The sequence below is a fragment of the Paroedura picta genome, chromosome 15 (assembly GCF_049243985.1).
Source record: "Paroedura picta isolate Pp20150507F chromosome 15, Ppicta_v3.0, whole genome shotgun sequence".
In the NCBI taxonomy this organism is placed as follows: domain Eukaryota; kingdom Metazoa; phylum Chordata; class Lepidosauria; order Squamata; family Gekkonidae; genus Paroedura; species Paroedura picta.
The window spans coordinates 4842922-4864782 of record NC_135383.1 but is presented as its reverse complement, the minus strand read 5'-3'; the positions used below and the strand labels follow the sequence as shown (position 1 = coordinate 4864782).

Genomic DNA, 21861 nt, shown 5'->3' with positions numbered 1-21861 from the left:
AGCATTTTAGCTGATGTGGGTACGAAAAAAATCCATTACTTCTTGAAAGTAGCTCAGTATTTATTAAATGTGTTTCCCAAAGAAGCAGAACTGTTTTATCAATCTATGCCACGCATAAAGATGCCAAGCTGATGAAAGGATAAACGAAACCATGAATAAATAAACAGCCCCAATGCCAACACCAATGTCAATACGCTTTCCAGAAGAGGAATCACTAAGAAAGGCCTTTTAATTGTCCAAATTCATATTCTGTTAGCAGACATGTTAAGCATGTACACTTCGTTTTGACATTTTGGTTTTTTCCCCCCAATCAAGTCATTAGGCTACAGTTAGCTTTTACAATCTCAGAAATTTGGCAGGTCTCGTGGACACTGTAATGAAGGTTAAGCCAGACTGGACAATAGTAGTAGGTATTTCGTCAAGATTCTCATTGTGCAGGGGAAAAAAATAGGCAGAGACGCAAAGGGGATCATCAATACAGAAATTAACCCATATTAAGAAATGGTCTTTATTCCTTCTGTTCACCAAACAGGGAACACCTATCTGGTGATCCTGCCAACATCAGTCTTGAAGTTCAGAGTCCTTATGTTCAAGACTTTTTGCCATTAAGCCCCCTGGACTTGTTCTGCAACAGCCCTGAAACCTAAAAGACATTTCCACAGATGGAAATCTCGCTCGGGTCCCTTCAACTACGTCTGTGCTTTGACCAGGAGCAACTACAACAAAATCAACATGGCTAACTAAGTATATCTTAAATCACTGAACAAGCCCCTATGTACAAAAGCTCTACATTTTTTCCAAGATTTAATAAAGAACTGGACAAGTTCCTCGAACCTGATACTCTCTAGAAGCTCTTGTTTGGAACCTTCCAGACTGCAGCACACAACAGGCAGCAGGGTCCATGGTTACCCAACTACAGGGCCCAAGTCAAGAGCAACCGCAATGCCCTGTGTTGAAGATCACCACAGCACCTAATTCTCAATGCAGTCCACTTGGTCCTTGAAACTCCAGTAGTGACACATAAGAACAGCATCACAGGCCCATTAACTGGTGCACCCCAGCCATAAGCTTGGCAAAGTGAAACCATCGTAAGGGTAGGAATGAGTCTTCTATAAAACAGAAGTGGTGACAGAAGAGAGAGAAGTGCTCTATTCGACTGGCCGAGGGATATTCGCATCCTTGGCTGAAGTCTTGCTTTGCAAAAGTGATAAAGGCATTATACCCACTTACCGACTTGTCGTTTGAAAGCAGGAATGCAAACCAACTAGGAATGGGTTACTCGATGCCTGTTCAAACACATGTTTTTCTGTCTGCACCCAATCAATATCCTAAAACAAAGTAATTGAGGAGTTACAATGGCTGCTGGACAAGCTATGGGTGGTGCCAAGAGTGGCAATACATTTATTTTCTCTTGCTCGCAAACCCATCACAAATCCTTCCTTGCAAATCCTTGCATTCACTCTAACAGTGGCCTGCAGTTCAACATTCTTTTTGAGTTTATGTACAGATGTTCAAAGTTCTTTCAAAGCACTTTCCTTTTTCTGGAAGGAAAACCGTGGCCGGGAAGGGGGGGGGGGAAATCTGATCGACCACTTCCTAAACTGTATTTATTTATTTATTTATTGTATTTATATACCGCCCTCCCCGAAGGCTCAGGGTGGTTTACATAGGAACAAAGAACAATACATAAAACTTGTATTTAGAAAATGAAGCAGAGACCTGCTCCGAGCAGCTCACAAAATATGATAAAAGTCATAAAAAACAGCATAAAAATAATTAACAATTACAACCAAAATTGCCTTGAGAGTGTTAGAAGTGCTTAGCCTTTTGATATTCAGCTGTAACTTCCTTCAAGGATTAAACTGTTACCATTAGTTTATAGTCTCCATAAAGTGAAGGTTTCAGAGTAGTCAAAAAGGCTGACATTCATCCAGGACCTGAATCATCTGCATCCGGCTGCTCTTTAAGAAACTCAAAGAAGAGGACCAGCCATTCCTTGATGACTTATCCTGCCCTAGACCTACTATGTTTCAAAGAGATTGCAACTTCACCTTAACCTGGCTAAGCTAGCAACAACTGCATCCATGCCAGGCTTAAACACAACGGTCAAGGTAATCTGATTACAGTTTAATTCCTCCACATGAATATGTGATTCAGTTTTAAGATGTTGCATCAGACTCTTACCTCATCATCATGGACCAATTCTTTCTTCACTACTTTCATGGCATAAATTTGATCATTCTTTTTTAACCGTACTAAAAGAACTTTGGCATAGCTTCCACGTCCAATCACTCTGATCAGATCGAAGTCCTGCAGGCCAAGCCCCTGAGAGATCTTGATGCCGTCCATTCCGTCGATGACGGGCTTGAGATCCTGTATGGGCAGGAGAGCAGGTAGAACAGGACACGGCCTTTTAAACAAGAAATGAAGGGGGTAATGCAGCCATGGCTGAAGGTCCCACCCACCCACCCAGAAGCACAAGGCTTCTGAAAATCATTCTTTCCTTTTTGGCTTCCACTGCTGCCAAACCTTCTTGCAGGAGTACCTTGTCTCTGGGGTCTGGAGGTCCCCTGCATTTATTACATTTGGGAAGGTGGGAAAGACTGTTTTACTCCAGAATAAAAAAAGCTGGGGAACTCTGCTGGCCATTAAGTGTCTGCTGGACTCAAGATTTGTTGTACCGCTACAGATTAGCAAAACTACCCACCCGAAACCGACAGCAGGTACACTGTTGACGATGGGATCGATTTGCCAAAAAGGAGGTTGTCTTTAACCTGTCAAAACCTGCACGACCCCTAACATGAGTAGTCACTATTTTTGTTTGACCTCACAGCACAGCAGTTTTAGCCAGATGAAGGCTCTGAATCACAGTAGCCATTTAATATAAAGGGCTGCTGAGCTAGGATAGACTGCTATTAGGAGTCTATCCTAGGAGTCTGAACAGACCTTCAAGATTCCCGTGAACAAGGCTACCAGCATCCTGAGGATGTTGGGTTTAAACTGAGCAGCCCAGGAAGGCAGGAACAGCCAGAAGTCGGAGGATTTGGGCAGTGGGAACACATGAACAGGGATAGTCAAACTGCGGCCCTCCAGATGTCCATGTACTACAATCCCCATGAGCCCCTGCCAGCGCTAGCAGGGGCTCATGGGAATTGTAGTCCATGGACCTCTGGAGGGCCGCAGTTTGACTACCCCTGATCTATTATCACCACCACTCATTTTCTCCTGGACACTTAAACAGTTTTTGTTTATGTCAAATCAAATTGTCTGTTCGCTAATGCACTTCAGCACACAAGTTGGTACAGGGACAGCATTACACAAAGCCACACATGGGCCAAAAAGCGGGACAATTCACTGAAGTGCAGAAGGCACTCGTGTGTATGTTATTTGCGCCAACGGCCACTGCAGCAAAGACAGACAGGACATGCAAGACACCGCTTTGGGAAAGCCTTTGTTTATTCAGGATTCTTCTGACATCTTTTTTGTTATTTAAAAGTAATTGTTTCGAAAGCCCTGCAGGGTTGTTTAAAGCTGTTCCTGATTTATCTGAGTAGCGCTTGGGGGAAAGTCTGCCCAGCTTGCCGAGATGCCCTCTACAAAAGAGCAGAGAAATAACTTACAAGAGTCTACGTTTATTTCCTTGGGGGCTCACAATAATTGAGTGTACAGGACTTATTTACAAAATCCTTAAGTTACTCGCTTTCAGTGCCAGGAAGGCAACCAAAATTTTGTCAATGAAAGGGGGACGTTCGTAAACAGTTTGATATGCATTTTTTATTATGTTACTAAGGAAGACAGGCAACAATAGGTTAGGGAAACCAAGAAATCTCTGGTTGAAGAACCAGAGACTCAAATGAATATTACTAATCACTGAGCTATTAAGTGGAGACCCTCAGGAAAGCATAAGGAATAGATCAGGGGTCCGCAGTGAGGGGAAATCCCCTTTAACAGAACATTAAGGAAAGGTGCACAAGTTTATTACACTTAAAAAAAAATATTAGCAGGTAAAGCCATTTTGTAAAAACTTACCTCAGAATCATCTTTAATATTGTCATGCTTCCGGGCTGAAGGAATATAGGGTACTGCAGGATAAAATGAATAAAGTAGAATAGGGAAACCAATGAATATATTGCAAAAAAGAAATAGTGACCTTGGCACAACGTCATTTACCTCTCTCTCCTAAAGACCCAGAAGGGCTTTGGGCTGTGTTTTGTCAACAGTGACCCCATACGCTAAATGTTTCAAAAAACAGGGTTTGGTACAGCATGGGGGAGTGGGATTCTCCTGAGCAAAGTAAAAAAAACCTTGAAAACAGAGAAATGTTTTGGACCCTTGGCCAGGTGTGTTCACCTTCTTTCCTGTAATGGACAAGCCTGGTGTAGCAAGAGCTACCTTGGTGTCAGCAGTGGCCTCTAATCTGGAGAACCGGTTTTGGTTTCCCACTCCTAGGAAAGTCTATCAGAAACAGTGTGCTTTGATGTTTCTTCTTGAAGGCCCAGGGAGAAGGTGCACAGTCTGGCTGCCCTCCTTCAGTGAGACCTTCCGTACACTAGGACAGGGGTAGTCAACCTGTGGTCCTCCAGATGTTCATGGACTACAATACTCATGAGCCCCTGCCAGCTTTTGCTGGCAGGGGCTCATGGGAATTGTAGTCCATGAACATCTGGAGGACCACAGGTTGACTACCCCTGCACTAGGACACAGCCACAGCAGTTCTTCCCACAGACGTTCTCACTCTCTGTGCTTTAGGCATACACAAGCACACACATCAGGAGATGTGAATGGCTGACAGGGCTCCTTGGGTTGCTTAGGAGAAAAACAGAGCTGCTAGTCAACAGTCCAGTCCAACCTGAGGGAGGAAGCCCTGCTTCTGCCCGACAACCGGTCTGTTGGGAGGGTGGGGGGGAGGTTAGAAAGAACAGCAACTGCAACAGTTGCTAGAAGCTTGAGAAGATGTCCATTTCTGGCTCATCTCTCCAGAACTGACAACAGGTTCTCTCCTTGCCAGAAACAAAACCTCATCAGTCTGACAGACCTCTACAAGTTTCTTAAATGGCAGCAAAAGTTTTATGCATACAATACCTTGATGGAGATTTGAAAGCCGGTGTGGCCCAATAACAAATAAAATAAGCCACATCACTAACAAAGGGAGGCTGGGATTGCTACTGTGGGAACCTCAAATCATTCACATTTCAAAATGACCGATACTTACTTCCATCGGTTGCTTCTGTGGGGAGGTCAGCTTCATCATTCTTATCGTCTAACTGAGGTTCCTGGGAAGGCATCACAGAATCCTGTAAGAATATATATTACTGAAGAAACATTTCAGCACTTAACTCGATGGACTCTCTTTACATCGGACATGCTCCCTGAAGGCCTAACAGAAACTTTTCCTCAAGTTTACCTTGCCTAGACTATGTGTGTGTTAGCTCTAGTTCACCTTGCCTAGACTATAGCTAACACACACACACGAGAGAGAGAGAGAGGGGGGGGGGAAACTCATGTTGATAAAACTTGAAATACAACTTCCAATGGAATTAACGGTTTCTAAGGCTGTCTTGCGGGACAGGACAAATAACTGTACACAGCTAGGAGAGGAGCCTGTTGATCTTGGTGAGTGAGGAGAATTTGAGAACAGTGTGATTCAACTCCGCAAGCTCATCAAGACAAGGATGAGCAACTCTGCAGCCCACACCGCACATCTAAATCCCCAAAATGTTTAGGTGTCACCTGCAGGCTCTGAAAAATGCAATTTTTGTCCCCTGGCTGATGAGAAATTCTCAAATATGTCGGCACAAATGAAGATTGGAAACCAGCAAAAACAGAATCCGCCATGATTTCTTGGGGACACTTCACAAAAGGCAATTTCCTACAGACAGCATTCCTGAGCCAGGAAAGCCAATTGTGTTCTCGCTATAATGCATTTTATTGTGTGTACGTGTTTTCAGTTCTGCAGCTGCCTCAGTCTCTCCTACCCTTACTATACGTTGTAGAGCAGGGTTAGTCAAACTGCGGCCCTCCAGATGTCCATGGACTACAATTCCCAGGAGCCCCTGCCAGCATTCGCCGTCAGCGAATGCTGGCAGGGGCTCCTGGGAATTGTAGTCCACAGACATCTGGATTGCCGCAGTTTGACTACCCCTGTTGTAGAGTATGAAGCGAGTACAGTCAGTGACTCTAGTGGGCCTTTTCAGCAGTAGAGTCTAAGTTAGGAGATGTTGTGCTTCAGAAGGATCATATCCTCCTATGTCAACTAAAGAACTTGATGCATTAATTAGGTTGTTTTGCAAGATATTCAGGCATTTAAGAACAGAGATGAAGATCTGACCATTTGGAAATAAACATCTAGGATCCCCATAACCCATACACGGGCAACATGTGCATGACAACTTTTCAAACAGAACTGCAAGGTGGTGTTGGTTTTGAAGCAACGGTTAAGGCAAATGGTTTTAAGGACCTGATCTCATACAAATGTCATATAAATGTTAAGGGCAGCATTATGAATTTCATACTGGGATTCTGGGGTGGCAGGTGACAGTAGATGAGCGATAGGGATGTGAGTGTCCTGCATAGTGCAGGGGGTTGGACTAGATGACCCAGGAGGTCCCTTCCGACTCTTATTATTCTATGATAAAATTCTACAAATAAACCGGGCAGTCAAAAACTGGATTCTTTACTCTATAATCTCCATTTTTGAATACTCGGGATAGGAAGTAGCCTGCCTCTCAAACATGATGTTAAAGAACTATTTTCAGGTACACACAAGTCCTGTTCTGTATTTATTATTAGCAGGTAGCTATGGAGGTCTTAAACCAAAATCAAATAACATTTTAAAATTAAAAAAACCATTCTGAATGCCATCATTCTGCACATTAACCGCAAAAGCTGTTCAAGGCTTCAACAACTAGCAATCCCAAGGGGGCGGGGGGGGGGGAGGTCAACGTCATTATTTTGGTTGCTTAGTTCTTGAAAAGTTATTCTAAACCTAAAAGGAGAAAAGACAGAACCAAACAGTGACTTGCCAATGTTTTTACTATGATTATGTTTAGCTGTAATAAACCTTGGGTGCTTTTCTAAAATCGGAAAGTAGCATATGATTCTCTTGAGTACATTATACAGAATTTACCCATCAAGACAGATCTACTTCTTGGACTCTGATCTACTGTAGAACGAATTACTTCCCATCTCACCTCCTCCTGATAAACAGGCTGGGGGCAGGTGGGAGGGAAAGATACAAGGCTGCAATACCAATTTCTTTTCAAGCTTACAAACCACACATCTCTTCAATCTTCACAGAGCTACTTGGCAAGCAGGAGCAAAACCTTCACAGAAGCCAGACTCACCATATGCCTTTTGCAGGTCAGTGGGACAAGTATGTGACAGCGTTTATGGACCAACAACTTGCAGTTGATACACTTGTAGCCTTGCCTTCCGAGACCCCATATCCTTTCACTGCACTGGCCACAGTATGCTCTCTTAGAAAGAGACAAAAAAAAAAAAAATACACATCACCTTTCAAGTTACAACCACTTTGCAAAAGCCTCCAAGTCAATAGAAGAAGAACTCAAAAGCATTTTACACATTCAAAGGTGCCAAACGAAAACCGCAGCCAACAAGAGAAGTCATTCAAGTTTCTACAAGGACTGTGCATTTGTTTCCTCATGTGCTCCTTTTGCTGGCTTAAGAACTGCAAGACTACTAGACATGAGTGTATCTAAAACTAGGTTTAGATTTGCAGCTCTCAAACGGCATGGCCCGTTGAAGCAGAGAGGAATTTCAGAAAAATAAGGTGACCACTGAATTCCGCTGACATCTGGAAGTGTGCAAGGCTTTGGCCATGCTTAAAGCAGCTCCTTCGAATCTAGCAACTTTGTTGTTGTTGTTGTTGTTAGGTACAAAGTCGTGTCTGACCCATCGTGACCCCATGGACAATGAACCTCCAGGCCTTCCTGTCTTCTACCATTCCTCAAAGTCCATTTAAATTTGCACTGACTGCTTCAGTGACTCCAGCCAGCCACCTCATTCTCTGTCGTCCCCTTCTTCTTTGCCCTCAATCGCTCCCAGGATTGGGCTCTTCTCCAGGGAGTCCTTCCTTCTCATGAGGTGGCCAAAGTATTTGAGTTTCATCTTCAGGATCTGGCCTTCTAAGGAGCAGTCCGGGCTGATCTCCTCTAGCAACTTACCATAATTTAAATGACTCCTTGCTAAGCATGCACACAAATTCGTACTTTCCAGAAAAAAAACACACAGATACTCTTCAATGCACAGCTGTTTGGATGAGTTCTAGTCAGCTCTATCTTGGGTTCCCAGCAGAATGCCAGGGAGGGTGTGGAAACCATGAATGCTGTTTTGAAATGGACAAGGGCTGACAAGCTGAAATCTAATCATGACTAAACAGAGGGGCTACTGGTAGGGGAAGGTTTGACCCAGGAATGGCGATATTCCATTGTTCTCCCCTTAAAGGAGCAGGCTTATAGCCTGGCATATCACTGGACTCCAATAAGCAGGTGACAGTCGAGGCTAGTGGGTGCCATCCATCAGCTCCGACTGGTAAGCCAGCTGCAGCCATTCCTGGGTGGGAAAGATCTTGCCACTGTGGTGCATGTCCTGGTAATAGCTAGACGGAGATTACTGCTAAGTGCTCTACATGGGGCTGCCACTGAAAACTGTCTAGAAAAGGAAGCTTCATCCCGAAAGCTGACTGGGGTAAATCACAAGGCCCACATCACTCATGACTCGTTCCACCTACGCTGACATTCCATTTGCCTTTGGGCACATCAGATACAAGGTACTGACCTTTAAAGTCTATATACTGCTTGAAGCCAGCATACCTTAAAGACTGATGTATCCTACATGAACCAATCTATCCACTCCTGTCACATCTGTAGGACTTGATTCAGGTGTTCCTGCCGTCTGAGGCTAGGCAGGTAGCAACTCAAGAAAGGGTCTTGGTTGTGGCACCAAAATTATGGAACTCTCCCCAAGGAGATTCATCTGACTCCCTCTTCATCGGCTCTCACAAGCAGGTGAAGACTTTGCTTTGCTCGGCGTACCCCCACTAAAGTCTTACTGGCCTCCCCTCCTTGGTTCTGCCATGTTGTGTGACTATATGTTTTCACTGTTTTAAACATTTTACATACATGTTTTAAAAGCGGTTTTTAATGTTTTAATTATTAGCAGGCATGCCTTGATGTCTGCAGCCTACGGACCACATCTGGGTGGAGAGGTAGCGTAGAATTATTTTAAATAAAACATTTAATACATATTTAAATAACAGTGTACTCGCAAAAACCTCAGTTCTAGCCATTGCCATCACAAGAGGAATTTTGTGGTCATACCTGAAGATGTGGCGCTGCTTTAAATGCACATAGCTATTGTATTCCCCATGGCCGGGCATATAGCGACAGAATGCATTTGCAGAAGAAAATAAAGCTGGCAAGGACTACGAAGCCATTCCAGAGGCAGAGAGAGTGGCTTTCCTATCATGAAAAGAATGAGAGGCGTGCCCCAAGGACCGGAGGAGGTGGGGGGGGGGGATTAGAAGGAAGTGGAGTCCTCTAGAGCGTCTTTGCTTGAAGCAAAGGTTCTTTTTTTCAGGTCAATGGAACAAGGCAATGACATCCCACTGCTGGATGGCCAGATGCTCAAGGCAATTTAAAAAAAACCAAAAATACACAGAGCTATCTATGATTATAGACGGACGAGAGCGCGTATAAGCCCTTACAATAGCTAAAAGGATTTCCCCCTCACCCTATAGCTTTTATTCTTCCCCTCCCCCTTTCTGTGCTCCTATAGAAAATATTTCACCTTGGCTTAATTGGTCTGATTAAAAGCTAAGCTAGACGCCACAGTAACATGAACAGCTCATTCGGGGGTGGGGGTGGGGGTGGGGGTGGCACATCCTCGACTAGCTTTGAGAGATTGCAGACCGTGCCAAGGGTTTCATTTTCTGCTCTAACAGGAAACAGAAGCAGAGGTTCCCTCAACCAAAGCTGAGCCTTGAGAAGCAACAAGCAGCGTTTTGATCCTGCCGCACATCAAACAGCACCAGAGAATCCCCAGCGGTCCTGCGTTAGGGATCAAAGGGGTGCGATCGGTGCCGAGTTCCTCGGCTTAACACGGGCACGGGAAGCCAACACTGTGCTTACGATGTTAATAAATCCCAGGAGAGCGTCTCTAATGAATCCTATCTATCTGTTGAGAAGGGTCTGGGCAGCCAGAATTCGCCGGAATACACCGTTCTGCTGCCTTTGCCTCTGACTCCAGAACTCATCGGGAAGGTTTACAGTCGAGTCGTCTTGTGAAGCCTAGAGCTAAAAACGGGGCTGCCAAAACCAGAGGACTTCAAAAAGAAAATTGCTTTCTAAAGGCTTTTTATCAACACATATCTAGCCCTTTAAGAAAAAAAAAGTCAGAAATAGCATATTCTCTTGCAAGTGTTCATTAATTAGCAGTCAGCAATCCAGTGATCAAGCGGCAGAACTCTGAGGCCAAAATATACACATCCTGTGCTTTGCAAGCCAAGTAGAGCCAGTTTGATCTAGTTTCTGGCTCTCAGCAAAGAACTGGCCCTCCGGTGAATAAATGTTAACTACCAGACAGTCAAGCCTTTGAGCCAATGCAAACCATCTAAATCAGGGGTAGTCAACCTGTGGTCCTCCAGATGTCCATGGACTACAGTTCCCATGAGCCCCTGCCAGCGTTTGCTGGCAGGGGCTCATGGGAATTGTGGTCCATGGACATCTGGAGGACCACAGGTTGACTACCCCTGATCTAAATCACCTACGAAAGGCATCAAATGAGTTGGGAAAGTCAGATTAACAGATTGCTTTCCTTCTGATCTCCTCCCAGAAACAAGCTAATTTAAACACACAGCAGTCCGTTCCTGTATTTAGGCTGAGCGTGCCGCCATATTGTATCCCATCAGAGTGATAACTTCTTCATCCATCCCAACACACCAGCTGTGTTCTTGACAAAAGCGTGTCTCCCCCAGAGAGAAAAACCACATACCCCAACACCCCCCCCTCTTTAGTAATACACAATTGCTATAAGCAACTTACATCTTCTCCAAAAGAATCATCTCAGTTGAAAACACAGCTACTCCCTGTAGCAGAATCTGCTTTGCAAAGGACAAAATCTGCAGAGAACTTGCCTTAAAAGTCAAACACTAGCTACTGCTTATGTGGCACCAGAATGTACTTCGTTTATTTTTAAAAAGTCTGCAAATATTTCCATCGTCTGTTGACTAACTCAGAAAACTTATTTCCAAAGTATGTTCCACAAACTTTGTTAGTTTTTACTACGTGAAATGAGGTTCCTCCTTCCCGTCTGATCCTCTCCTAGGAAAAAGAAAGTCAACAGGATATTTAACCTGGAACCACAACTCAAGCCTGAAGCACTGAGCCTTTTTTGTCTAAAAGGTCACCATTTTTAAATCCAGCTCAATCTTCCAGCTGCTTTTAAAAGCTGTAAATCAGACTCTGTATACACCTTTAAGGGACTCTGCATTAAGAATCTCGATTTATAAATCCGTCTGCCTTCAACTAAAAATTGTGTGTGCGTGTGTGTAAAATTTTTAGTTGGAGGCAGATTTTATATCTATATCTCCATCCATGCATCCATCGCTGTTAATAATTATGCGCTAAGTGCTAAGTGGGCATTCCGATTGGGCCTTGCACAGGCCACGCCCACTCCTGCCCACCCAGCCAGCCAGGGGCTCTCTGACACCATGGTCAGCTGATTGCCACTGGATGCTCTCCAAGACACATGTAAATGCCCTGGGGGTGGGGGAGGGATGCTTATCCCTTCCTGTTGGCTCCCAAAGCCCTCTCATTACATCACAGAGGTGGCGAGAGGGCTTTTCGGCCCAAAGGAAAGCCTTTCAAATCTTTGATACTAGCTGGCTTATAACAGGACAGAAAGGCCATTATATTCTGCTATAATGACCCGGGTGATATGATTTGCCACAGCAGGACAAAACCCAGGTGGGCTTGTCAAGAGTTTTAGCTCTGTGTCGTGAAGGGCTGTCACACTTCGGAGTGGGCAAAGTGATTTGCAATAAGCTAAATTTCGTTATTTTTACGGCTCCCGGGGATCAGAAAGAAGGCTAACTTGTCGCTTGGAGCAGAAGAGAAAATTACATGTAATTGAGGGCATTTCAAAATTGTAACTAAGCTACCTGGTATATTTTTAAAAAGTGTTTCTGCATCTTTGCGAAATGCGTATGATGCCAAAGAATAAACCCTAATTTTTCAGACCATGGGAGCAATCATGGAAGCTGAAGTGCCTGGCTGAGCATCACGGAAGAGCTTTGTGAGAAGCCCCGGGGGCCCAGTTCTCACATGCCGCTCGCCTAGGGGTTGAGCTGCTGGACACAGAGCTGCGTAGGAAGCAATTCCTCATGCCAAACTGGCTCAGCACAGCCCAATCGCCATGCAGCTTGGATGACTTCATCTGCGCCATTACAAACTGGCATTGCCCACACTGCACAGGGAGATGGTTCGTGCCAATAGCTAGCCAGATGGCCGCACGTCGACAAGGGGCCGTTTGAAGCAACCACCACGGATTGGGGGGGAGGGGGGAGTACTAATGAATCACCATGTTTTTAGGGGACATACACTTTTTGAGTGTTCAGCTCATGCGAGGGATTCTCTTGGCTGTCCATATCACAAAAGGTGGCAGTGGGACTAGAATGCAGCCTATCCCAAGGGATTCATGACACTACAACTGAAGAGGTGCTTGTTCATCCCATGAGCTGCACTTCCGGTAGCTTAATATTCGAGGGGAAAGGTGTTGAGGCAAAGTACCCCAAAGGTAACAGTTTTGGAGAATGCAAGGCTACAAGGGAGTGGTTTTTTTTTTTTTTAAGTATGTGGTCTTTCCAACAGCTTATCCTGTATTTTATTTGTTAGATTTTTATCCCGCCACTCCCCGAAGGCTCGTGGCGGGTTACAGAATATAATAGATAACAACCCCAATAAAACTACCCCTAAAAATTTATAAGTTGCATCACATAAATTAAACCCCAAGATGGTTGTGACAAAACCAATTAAAAGAACGCCCCCCCTACCTCCGGGGTAGATATAGGGGGGTGACATAAGCTGCCAGAGATGGTTTCAAGGGGGGTCAGATCTTCCTGGGTGCGCTGGCCTCAACCGAAGACCTGGCGGAAGAGCTCCGTCTTGCAGGCCCCGTGGAACGCTGAAAGCTCCTGCAGGGCCTGCAGCTTTTCTGGGAGCTCATTCCGCCAGGTCGGGGCCAGGACTGAAAAGGCTTTGGATAGCGGGCATTTTTTTCATAAAAACAAATGTCTTTAACAGGTATTGATAATGGCAAAGAGTTGGCATAGCAGAGTTTGAGGAGTGGAAGCATTGTATGGAGTAGAAGATTTTTTTCAAAAGATAAGCTCCCCCCCCCCCAAGCCTAGGAAATTACACCGATATAAATTCGAAACAGATTATTTTATATGAATAATCAGCGGAGTAATAGGTTGCAACAAAAAAAACAAAGTTGTAGCACCTGAACGACTAACCAGAAAGCTTATACTGGAATAAATATTTGTTATTAAGGTGCCACGCGTCTCCTGTTTATATATTTCTCAACCTATTTGCCTTTGACGTGACTCTTTGGAACTAGGCCCATTCACCAATGTCAGGAGGCCTAAGCTCTGGATACTGAGTGCAATGCAAGCGTAACGTTTTACACATTTTGGAAAGATCCACTGCTGAGGATGCTAAAATTATGGCTCCCTGATATAGTTTAATTAAGACGTGTTAACGTACTACCAGCCTGCAGAAATATTCGACTCCTGTCATTTGTATATTATGGCCTGCTGAATCAGACAACCTGGTCCAGTACCCTGTTTCCCATAGAGGCTAGTCAGAAGATTTCCAGGAAGCCCCACAGACAGAGCAAATTAGCAAAATCACCTTGGACTATAAATGTGGATCACAATTTTAAAATAAAATTTTTTTTTTGGTTAAACTATCCCATTAATGATATTCTGAGAGATGTTACTGAGAGGTGCATTGCATTAAAAAAAAATCTGTTCTCTCTGCCTGAACTCACAAAGCAACCATCATCAAACCACTCTGATATTTAAGGAAATCTTCAATCTGACAACCCCCCCCCCCAATCGCAAGGATTTTATACAACTCCCTCTCCCCACAAAGTGGGGGAGGGTCATACAGCGAATACATGCTGCAGCATAATGGGTTGGGTTAAGGAAGGAGGGGTCTCTGGATTCTTTTGCTTTTATCGATGAAGTCAGATCCTTAGCACATGCAGACACTTTGCAGCTCAGAAGATAAAAATATTTGTGGTGTAGTTAATTAGGTCATATCCATTTAGTTCCTGGATATTTTAAGAGAATTCTAAGCACCTTAACACTAATCCACATGCACAATAGGGGGGGAAAGGATGCGTTGGAAGACAATAAATGTGCTGGGAGGGGGGTCTGGGAGGGAGGTACTCATGCCGATGCAGCGTGGCTGAATAGGCAACATCAAAAACATCTATCAGGAAACAAAACACAAAGGCAAGTTCTGCAAAAATACACCTGTACAGCTGCCCCCAGAATGGATAATCCAAAGGCTCTTTGAGTAATATTGCATTGGCCAACTTGAAACAAATGAAATCTCTTAATTTTCATAGCAAAATCTCTACATATTTCCCCTCCTTCTATACCCAATACAAGAAAGCCTCCACGGATGCAATAATCCTCCCTCCTTGCACACACGCACACGCACACACACACACACACACACACTTCTCTCCCACCATCACCCCACCAGTTCGTTTTAGCAACAGTACTCACTCTGTTAAAGCGTTTGGCTTGAAACAGATGCCCATTCACTCTGTACAGCTTCCTCCATCTTCTGGCTCCGCGACGGTAGATTGATTCTAAGAAGGAAATTAAAAAGGTGTAAAGCAGGAGCATAGTAGTGCCACACACGCACGCACACCCTACATTGAGCAAGTTGTGACTTAGAACAATCTTGCTTTCCTGAACATCCACGCACAGCTGAATATTGCTGATAACAGAATCTGATGTCAAAAAAGCGACTGGAGGATATGCCTCCCCCCCACACACACACACGCTGCCTCTCCCTTTTCTCCATCGCCCCCCTCCCTTTCCCCTCCTCACATGATTATAATCTTGTTACAGTTCTGTGGCTGTTTGCTGCTTCAAGCTCAGGTGAGATGGAGAGGGATAACTGGGTTAAAGAAACAGATTCCCTCTCCAACCCTCATCGTGGTCCCCTCTGTGTGCCAGCTACACAAGCGAAGCTCCGAGAGGCACATTAGTTTACAATGATGGTATAGACAGCAAAGCAAACAATATAAATCTCTGCCTGGTTATGGTTCTCTCATTTTCTCCATCCTGGAAGATGATGTCACCCGCTATCTTTTTTTTCTCATAAGGAAGCAACAATGCTCGTGTGCTTTCAATACAGTGTTCATTGTCATTGTGCTGTCTTGACGAAATACTTTACAAACTGGAACTATATCCACCTTAAGAAAACCAAGAGCACCCGGAGAGAGAGAGACGCTCACAGATTAGTTTGTTGAACCATGCAAGCGCCGTTAGACGGAATTGGATTGATCCGTCATAATTTATCCTCACCGTGTCTGCGAGGCTGGTCACAATTATTCAAACTTTGAAGAGTGGAAAACGTGCTTGACAGGTAGGGATTTGCCAAGGGCCATTCAAAATCTCAGCCAAGCCCACCTTAACCCGATGGCGAGGGGTGGCGTTGGCTCAGCAAAAGCAGAAATGCTTTGTACACAGAAGGTTGCTACCTTAAGCCTCAGCATCTCCAGTGAGAGTTCTCAGGTAGCAGGTGTTGGGAAATCTGGAGAGCTATTAGCAGTCACAGCAAATCAACTGACCTAGACACCCCGGGGTCAAAGACAAGCCCTAAAGGTCACTGCCCACACAGAAACAAGAGCAGCGATTGCACAGGTGCAGTTAAGTAGGGTTTTGGCCCACCGATTCCACGTTCATTTCTCAAAGAACACCCCTTTGGGTTGCCAATGTCCAGATGGGGCCTGGAGACCTTCTGGAATTTCAACTGATCTCCAGTTCAGAGAATTCAGTTCCCCTGGGGGGAAAATGGCTGCTTTGGAAGGAAAATTCTTCAGCATTATACCCCAACAAAGTCTAACCCTTCCCAAATCTCTCCCCAAACGCCACGCTTCAAAATCTTCAGGTAATTCCCAATCCTCCATCCCAGAAAGGAAGCTGGGGGGGAGTAGATAAAAAATTCAGGTAGTCTGAACTGGCCATTGTATCAGAATTTTGTATTCGTGCTAGAATACATCATATTCACACATGTAATTTTTAGCACGCGCCAAAACAACCACAGGATATTCAGAAAGCATTTGGCACATTCTCTCTTCCTACATGCTGGGCAGCCCTCAAAGCGTCCTGCCAGAACAAGCCACAATCACCAAGACGAGATCTGCAGCGACAGCCCTTATTTAGGACCCGAACTCCTCCAGCCAAGCTGATGTAATAAGACAATCTGAAGCATTTAACACAATAGGAGGGAAATAGCTTGTTTGTGCAAGTTCCTTGCTCTGTTCTGAAAATTCTCTAAAAGTTATTTTCGACAGTAACGGACGTATCGCATTTTTCGCTAATGTGGAAATAACTGTTTTCCAAACAAATTGAGTAGTATAAACAATAAAACAGCTTAAATTCGGACACAGCTAACCAGAAAACAATTCAGGTGGGGTCTGAGGCAGCTGATCAGACTTTGAGCCCAGTGGCACTTTGAGGACCAACAAAATCTTAGCCAGAATATAAGCCTTCATGCGCAGGCATCTAGAGAAGCATGCAACTGTGTGAGCACACAAAGGCTGGAGGACCTTGAATAAAACTTTATTGGTCTTAAAGGTGTCGCTGGACTCAAATTTTGTTCTGCTGAAAGCAATTCTCTCTTTAAAAGAAGAACACTCATAAGGAATGGTATTAAACAAAATTTTAAAGGGACACAGAATGAGCTCCCAGGATTCTTTTAAAAACACAGAATTAACAAAATAACAAGCAAGACGTACAACTGCAGATTAGCCCACAACCCTAAAAAAAGTTGGGATGCAGAGAAGCACTGTAGTTTCAGAGGGCAGCCGTGTTGGGTCGGCAGTAGAACTCAAGCCCAGCAGCACCTTAGAGATTGACATGAGTTTCAGGAGTCAACGCTCCCTTCATCAGAAACAAGAAAGAACAGAGAGATGCCAAAGATCAGACGCGACACAGGTTGGAAGTAATTTAGTAAGCCACTGTCTTTTTATTTTCTTCGGGGCACCTGGATTCTGTGCGGTCCCTTTGGACCCTGTCTAGGCTATTCTTATGTAGGTGGATTAACAAAACCAGAAGAGCAGCTACTATGCTGCACTTGCTCGGCTGGCATGGAAAACTGTCAAAAGTCACTGAGCATTAGGAAGCTCTGTGACAGATACTGTCCATGTACAGAAGACAGAGCTGTACGTACTATGAGACTGGCTTGAGAATATATCCCCTTTCCCCAAGTCGTGACATAAAGTAAAATAATTTTTTTGGGGGGGGGGGATCATACAAAAATAAAACCTTGAGGTGAGTTTTCATTTCAGTGCCTATTATTAGAATGCTCATAAGAAGTTTCTATGGCAACTGAATATCCTAAAGCATTCAAGGTCTGGGAGAATACATTTCAAAAACTACGTGGCAACACAGTACCTTGAAATGCAACGAAACAATCTCTAAAATGAAAAATTGCAGCCAAAACAGGCATTAGACAAACAAGCTCAAGAATTTTAGCTTCCATGGGTGAGTGTGATGAACATGTGCCGGCATTTGTAGACGCCCCCTCTGCGGGTCCTGAAACTCTCCAGCAGAGTATGATTTCCCCCAATAACACCATTTATCCTGATGTCATTTCCGGTGACATGCCACTTCTGGGGGCGTGACAGGGGGCGTGGCCAGCTGACGTAACTTCCGGGGCTTCGCGAAACCTGAAAAATTGTTTCAGGGGCTCCTTCATGATCAAAAGATTGAAAAAGGTTGTTCTAGGTCAGTGGTTCTCAAAATGGAGGTCGGGACCCCTTTGGGGGTCGAACGGCCCTTTCACAGGGGTCGCGGCAGGGCAAGCAGCTTGACCAGGGAGGGGGGCCCTATCTGCACAACAGCCTTGTGGTGTAGATCGAGATAGAGGGTTTGTCTGTCTGGAGCAGCGGAAAAGAGCGAGATCGGCATGGTGAGAAAAGAGGCAGAACTGAACTGAAAAGCCCTGGAAAAAAACCAATTTATATACAATCATGAACAATGGATCTTCACGCCATTGGTCAGTTTGTTTAATTTCTCTGAAATTACTATGGTTGGGGGTTACCACAACATGAGGAACTGTATTATAGGGTCGCAGCATTAGGAAAGTTGAGAACCACTGCTCTGGGCCCTGAGAAATTCTCTCTCTACTAATCAATACAACCTAACAACATTCCACCAGGAACTGGAAGTTTCATTGACTTCCAGATACTGAGTTGAGTCATTTATACATTATTTTCAATTATCTATCAAGAGATACTGCTTGAGGCAAAAGTAACATCTGAAGATGGCCCTACTAGTCCACCTGGATTACTACTAGAATTTTTGCAAGCTACGTGAAGTAAGATGTGCAGGTTTTGCCGTTATTCTCTCTGCAGAGCAAGTGATCCTTTTGCATATGCTTAGAGTCTTAAATAGCATAAAAATGAAGACAGAATCAAATAAGCCATTTCTGTAAATATACTTCAGGAGGCCCTGTCTCTTGAACTACCATTCAGTGCTGGGAATAAAATGTTAGCGAATGAAGTGAAGCGCATATTTTTCAGAGCCCTTAAAACACGTTTAGGTGTACAGATATAAAGACAGGCCTTAATTAGGAGGCACGAAAAACATGGAGGTGGAGAATTAAGGCACGTTCCAATTTACTTAAAGCCAATACAGCTTCGACAGCTGAGAGAGTGATTCTTTCTACCAAAATGTCTGCTTGAAAGCCGCAAGACATTTCCCACAATTCTCCCCCTGCCCCAACAGTGGCGCAGACAGCTCAATTCACAGCAGAAATGCCACAGCTCATAACAAAAACACCCTCAGGGGGAAGACTTTTAAGCACAAATATCTTCAAAGTCAAGAATTAAAACAGAGCTGACAGAATTCTGGTGCTGGGTAAAAGAGGTTGTTACTTCAGATGAAGGGCATCAACCAGCAGCTTCCTGAAGAAACATGCAAAAGCGGAGTGGCCTCAGTTCCATGGATGGAATCTCCAGGCCCCCAAACCAAGGCAGCGGCCACCCGGCTTCTTAGTTCCGTCTGCTTTACATTTATCTCACGCTGTGTTTCTTTTCCCTTGCCGTGACATAGCACGACAGCTGAGAGGACATCCTCCGGTGAAATGATTGTTGGCCAGCATCAAAATGGAACTAGGATTGTCCATCAACTAAATATGCCAGTTTACAAAGCTTTTACAGCCAAGCAGTGCTTGAGGGGGTGACAACCACGGCCAGGACACACTGCCTGTTCAGTGTGGACACAGCGGCCGTGGCTGGGACCCGGCAAGGATGCGCTCTGCCTGCTTCTCCTGTCCGCTCACAAATGAAGTTTGTTGCAAAACTTGTGCCTCGTTCCAGCATCATGGGAGCCCCACCACTAAACCATTAGAATCCTACAAGTTCATGATTTACTCCTGCGGTTTGAAATACCCACTGAAAGGGTCAAACTGCACTTAGAACCATGATTTGACATTTAAGCTTCTGACTGTATCAGACTGATGTAAGATACCACCTGGGCAGGCCAAGGGCAGTGTTTCTAAGCCAGCCTGAGATAGCACTCCAAGCTCCAGAAAATCCAACAGTCCATCCTTGGATATGAAAGCAACATACCGCCTGACGTCCTTACAACATAAAGGGGCGAAAGAACTGGCTGGAACTTTGGAAGCAGGAGTGACAGAAGAGGCCTGTGACATTAAACATATGAGAAGCTTTAGAAATGGCACCTTTCCAGCGGCTTGTACCTTAGCTGACCATCTGTGCAAAACACACAGAATTTGCTAATCAAAGCAGGTTGCACTCCAGCAATTTAGAAGCAATTTAAGAGTAGAATGCTCACTGTAAAAATTACATCAAAATGTTACCCCAGTTCCTTCTTCACAGTGCACGTAACTACTATTTTTACAAAATGCTCCTATTAATTTTCCTCTATGACCGTATTATTAAAAAAGCAAAGCCAATCTGCACAACTGTTCAAGTACTTACTTGCAGGCTAGAAGTGAATTGGTTGGGATTCACAAGAGAGCAAGAAAATTAAATTTGTTCCGGTTTCTCAACAGCAGAGGAGGATTACAGAGTTAATGGAAGGTAGGGATCCTGGGGTTTGGGCCAGGGGGCTGAAGGCTTGATGCTGAGACTTAATCTGAGTGAGCTACTCCCAAACTGGGAAAAGGTCTGCTCTGCATCAGCCTTTGCAGCTGCAAGACGGCATGAAGTTCCTAAATACTACAAGCCTGGCCTTTTGTTCTTGGCTGGTCAAGAGCAGGGGTAGTCAACCTGTGGTCCTCCAGATGTTCATGGACTACAATTGTTTTCTGAACAATCTTAACTTTTATTTTTAAAGTTTTTTTGATCCTTCAAAGTCACTTTTCAAAGGGGGCCACTGCAACAGCTAATGAACACCAGCCTGCATTCTAGCCAACCATGAGCCAGCTCAGATCAGAATAAGAAGCTATGGGCTTCGGATGATGGCACCTGATGTGATCAGCCAAGGGTTCGTAGAATGAAGAGAACTGCAGCACAGTAGATGACAGGGTGTCTGTTGTAGGGAGAGGAAGGGCAGGTGATTATAGTTTTTTCCGGTAGAAAAAAGTGGGGGACAAAAAAAAACCAGTTCTTCTTCGTGCTGACCATTATCTTTCTGGGGGCAGGAAAGGGCTGCAGGAATGGAGAGGAAGGTGGGGAAAGCTCCAAGCATGGGTGATTGGGGGTTCACATCACTGTCATTAAGGATGCAATCCGGACAGTGGCGGCTGACGCTTTCTTCAATTATGTTTACCTCCAACAAAAGAGAAGTTCACACACCTGTCAACAAAGCACTTGATGAATATTTCAATGGCCTAAGTGAATGAGGATCTTCATTTACCATAAAACGGCTTTGCGATAGTGAGACTAAAAGTTTTGAGTGAAAATATCTGAGGACTGTGACAGCAGCACTGAGTTAAAAAAAAAAGAGTAGTACAAGAACTGAGGCCTTCAAGAAACCCTGCCCTCTGCCCTGGAAGAAAGCGTTCTTCCTTAATCTCCTTGCAATTGCTCAGTGGTAAGTGGAAGAACTTTGATTCAACCGCAAGAAGTAGAAGCCGTTAGGTGATTATAAATTCACTTTGGAGAGCATTTGTCAACACGCCCACTAGAATTATTACTATTCTTACCCCCACAACATTTCAGACAAATAATCCCCAAAACAGGAAATGTTTTAAACATGAAGCGCCAGAGATTTTTTTTTTTTTTTAAACAAAGGAAAGGCATCACTTTGGAGCCGGAACGACTCTTCTGTGTAATTCCTCCCCCTGCTGGCAAGTTCAAAAACAGCACCATCATTAAACTACATTTATTTTAGTTTCTTTTCAGCTTTCCAGACAAGGAACATGAAATTTCACATCACGTCTTGTATGACCTGCAGATCCTCTTTCTCCATATCCAAAGGGCAGCACTGGATAAGGGCTATGGCTCAGCTGCACACTGCAGGTAGGTCCGAAGTTTAATTCCCAGCATCGTAGTTTCTTTTGCCAACAATCCAGAATTCAGCTACAGAATGGGATTGGAGTTCATGGGAGGCATTTTCTACCCTCA

At 44.4% G+C, this 21861-nt stretch overlaps 1 protein-coding gene across 8 annotated transcripts in view; it reads right to left on the bottom strand.

Moving 5' to 3' along the window:
• The window catches only part of PRKCZ (protein kinase C zeta), a 70078-nt gene that overhangs the window by 16038 nt on the left and 32179 nt on the right, over positions 1–21861 (bottom strand). For 7 of the 8 annotated variants that reach the window (XM_077311957.1, XM_077311956.1, XM_077311961.1 and 4 more), the window contains 6 exons: positions 14816–14901; positions 7344–7475; positions 5213–5294; positions 4030–4082; positions 2185–2373; positions 1231–1328 (listed from right to left, as the gene is read on the bottom strand). In XM_077311957.1, the coding sequence (XP_077168072.1) occupies positions 1231–1328; positions 2185–2373; positions 4030–4082; positions 5213–5294; positions 7344–7475; positions 14816–14901 (640 nt within the window). The remainder of the gene's footprint in view (positions 1–1230; positions 1329–2184; positions 2374–4029; positions 4083–5212; positions 5295–7343; positions 7476–14815; positions 14902–21861) is intronic. The other variant, XM_077311958.1, reaches the window with a different exon arrangement.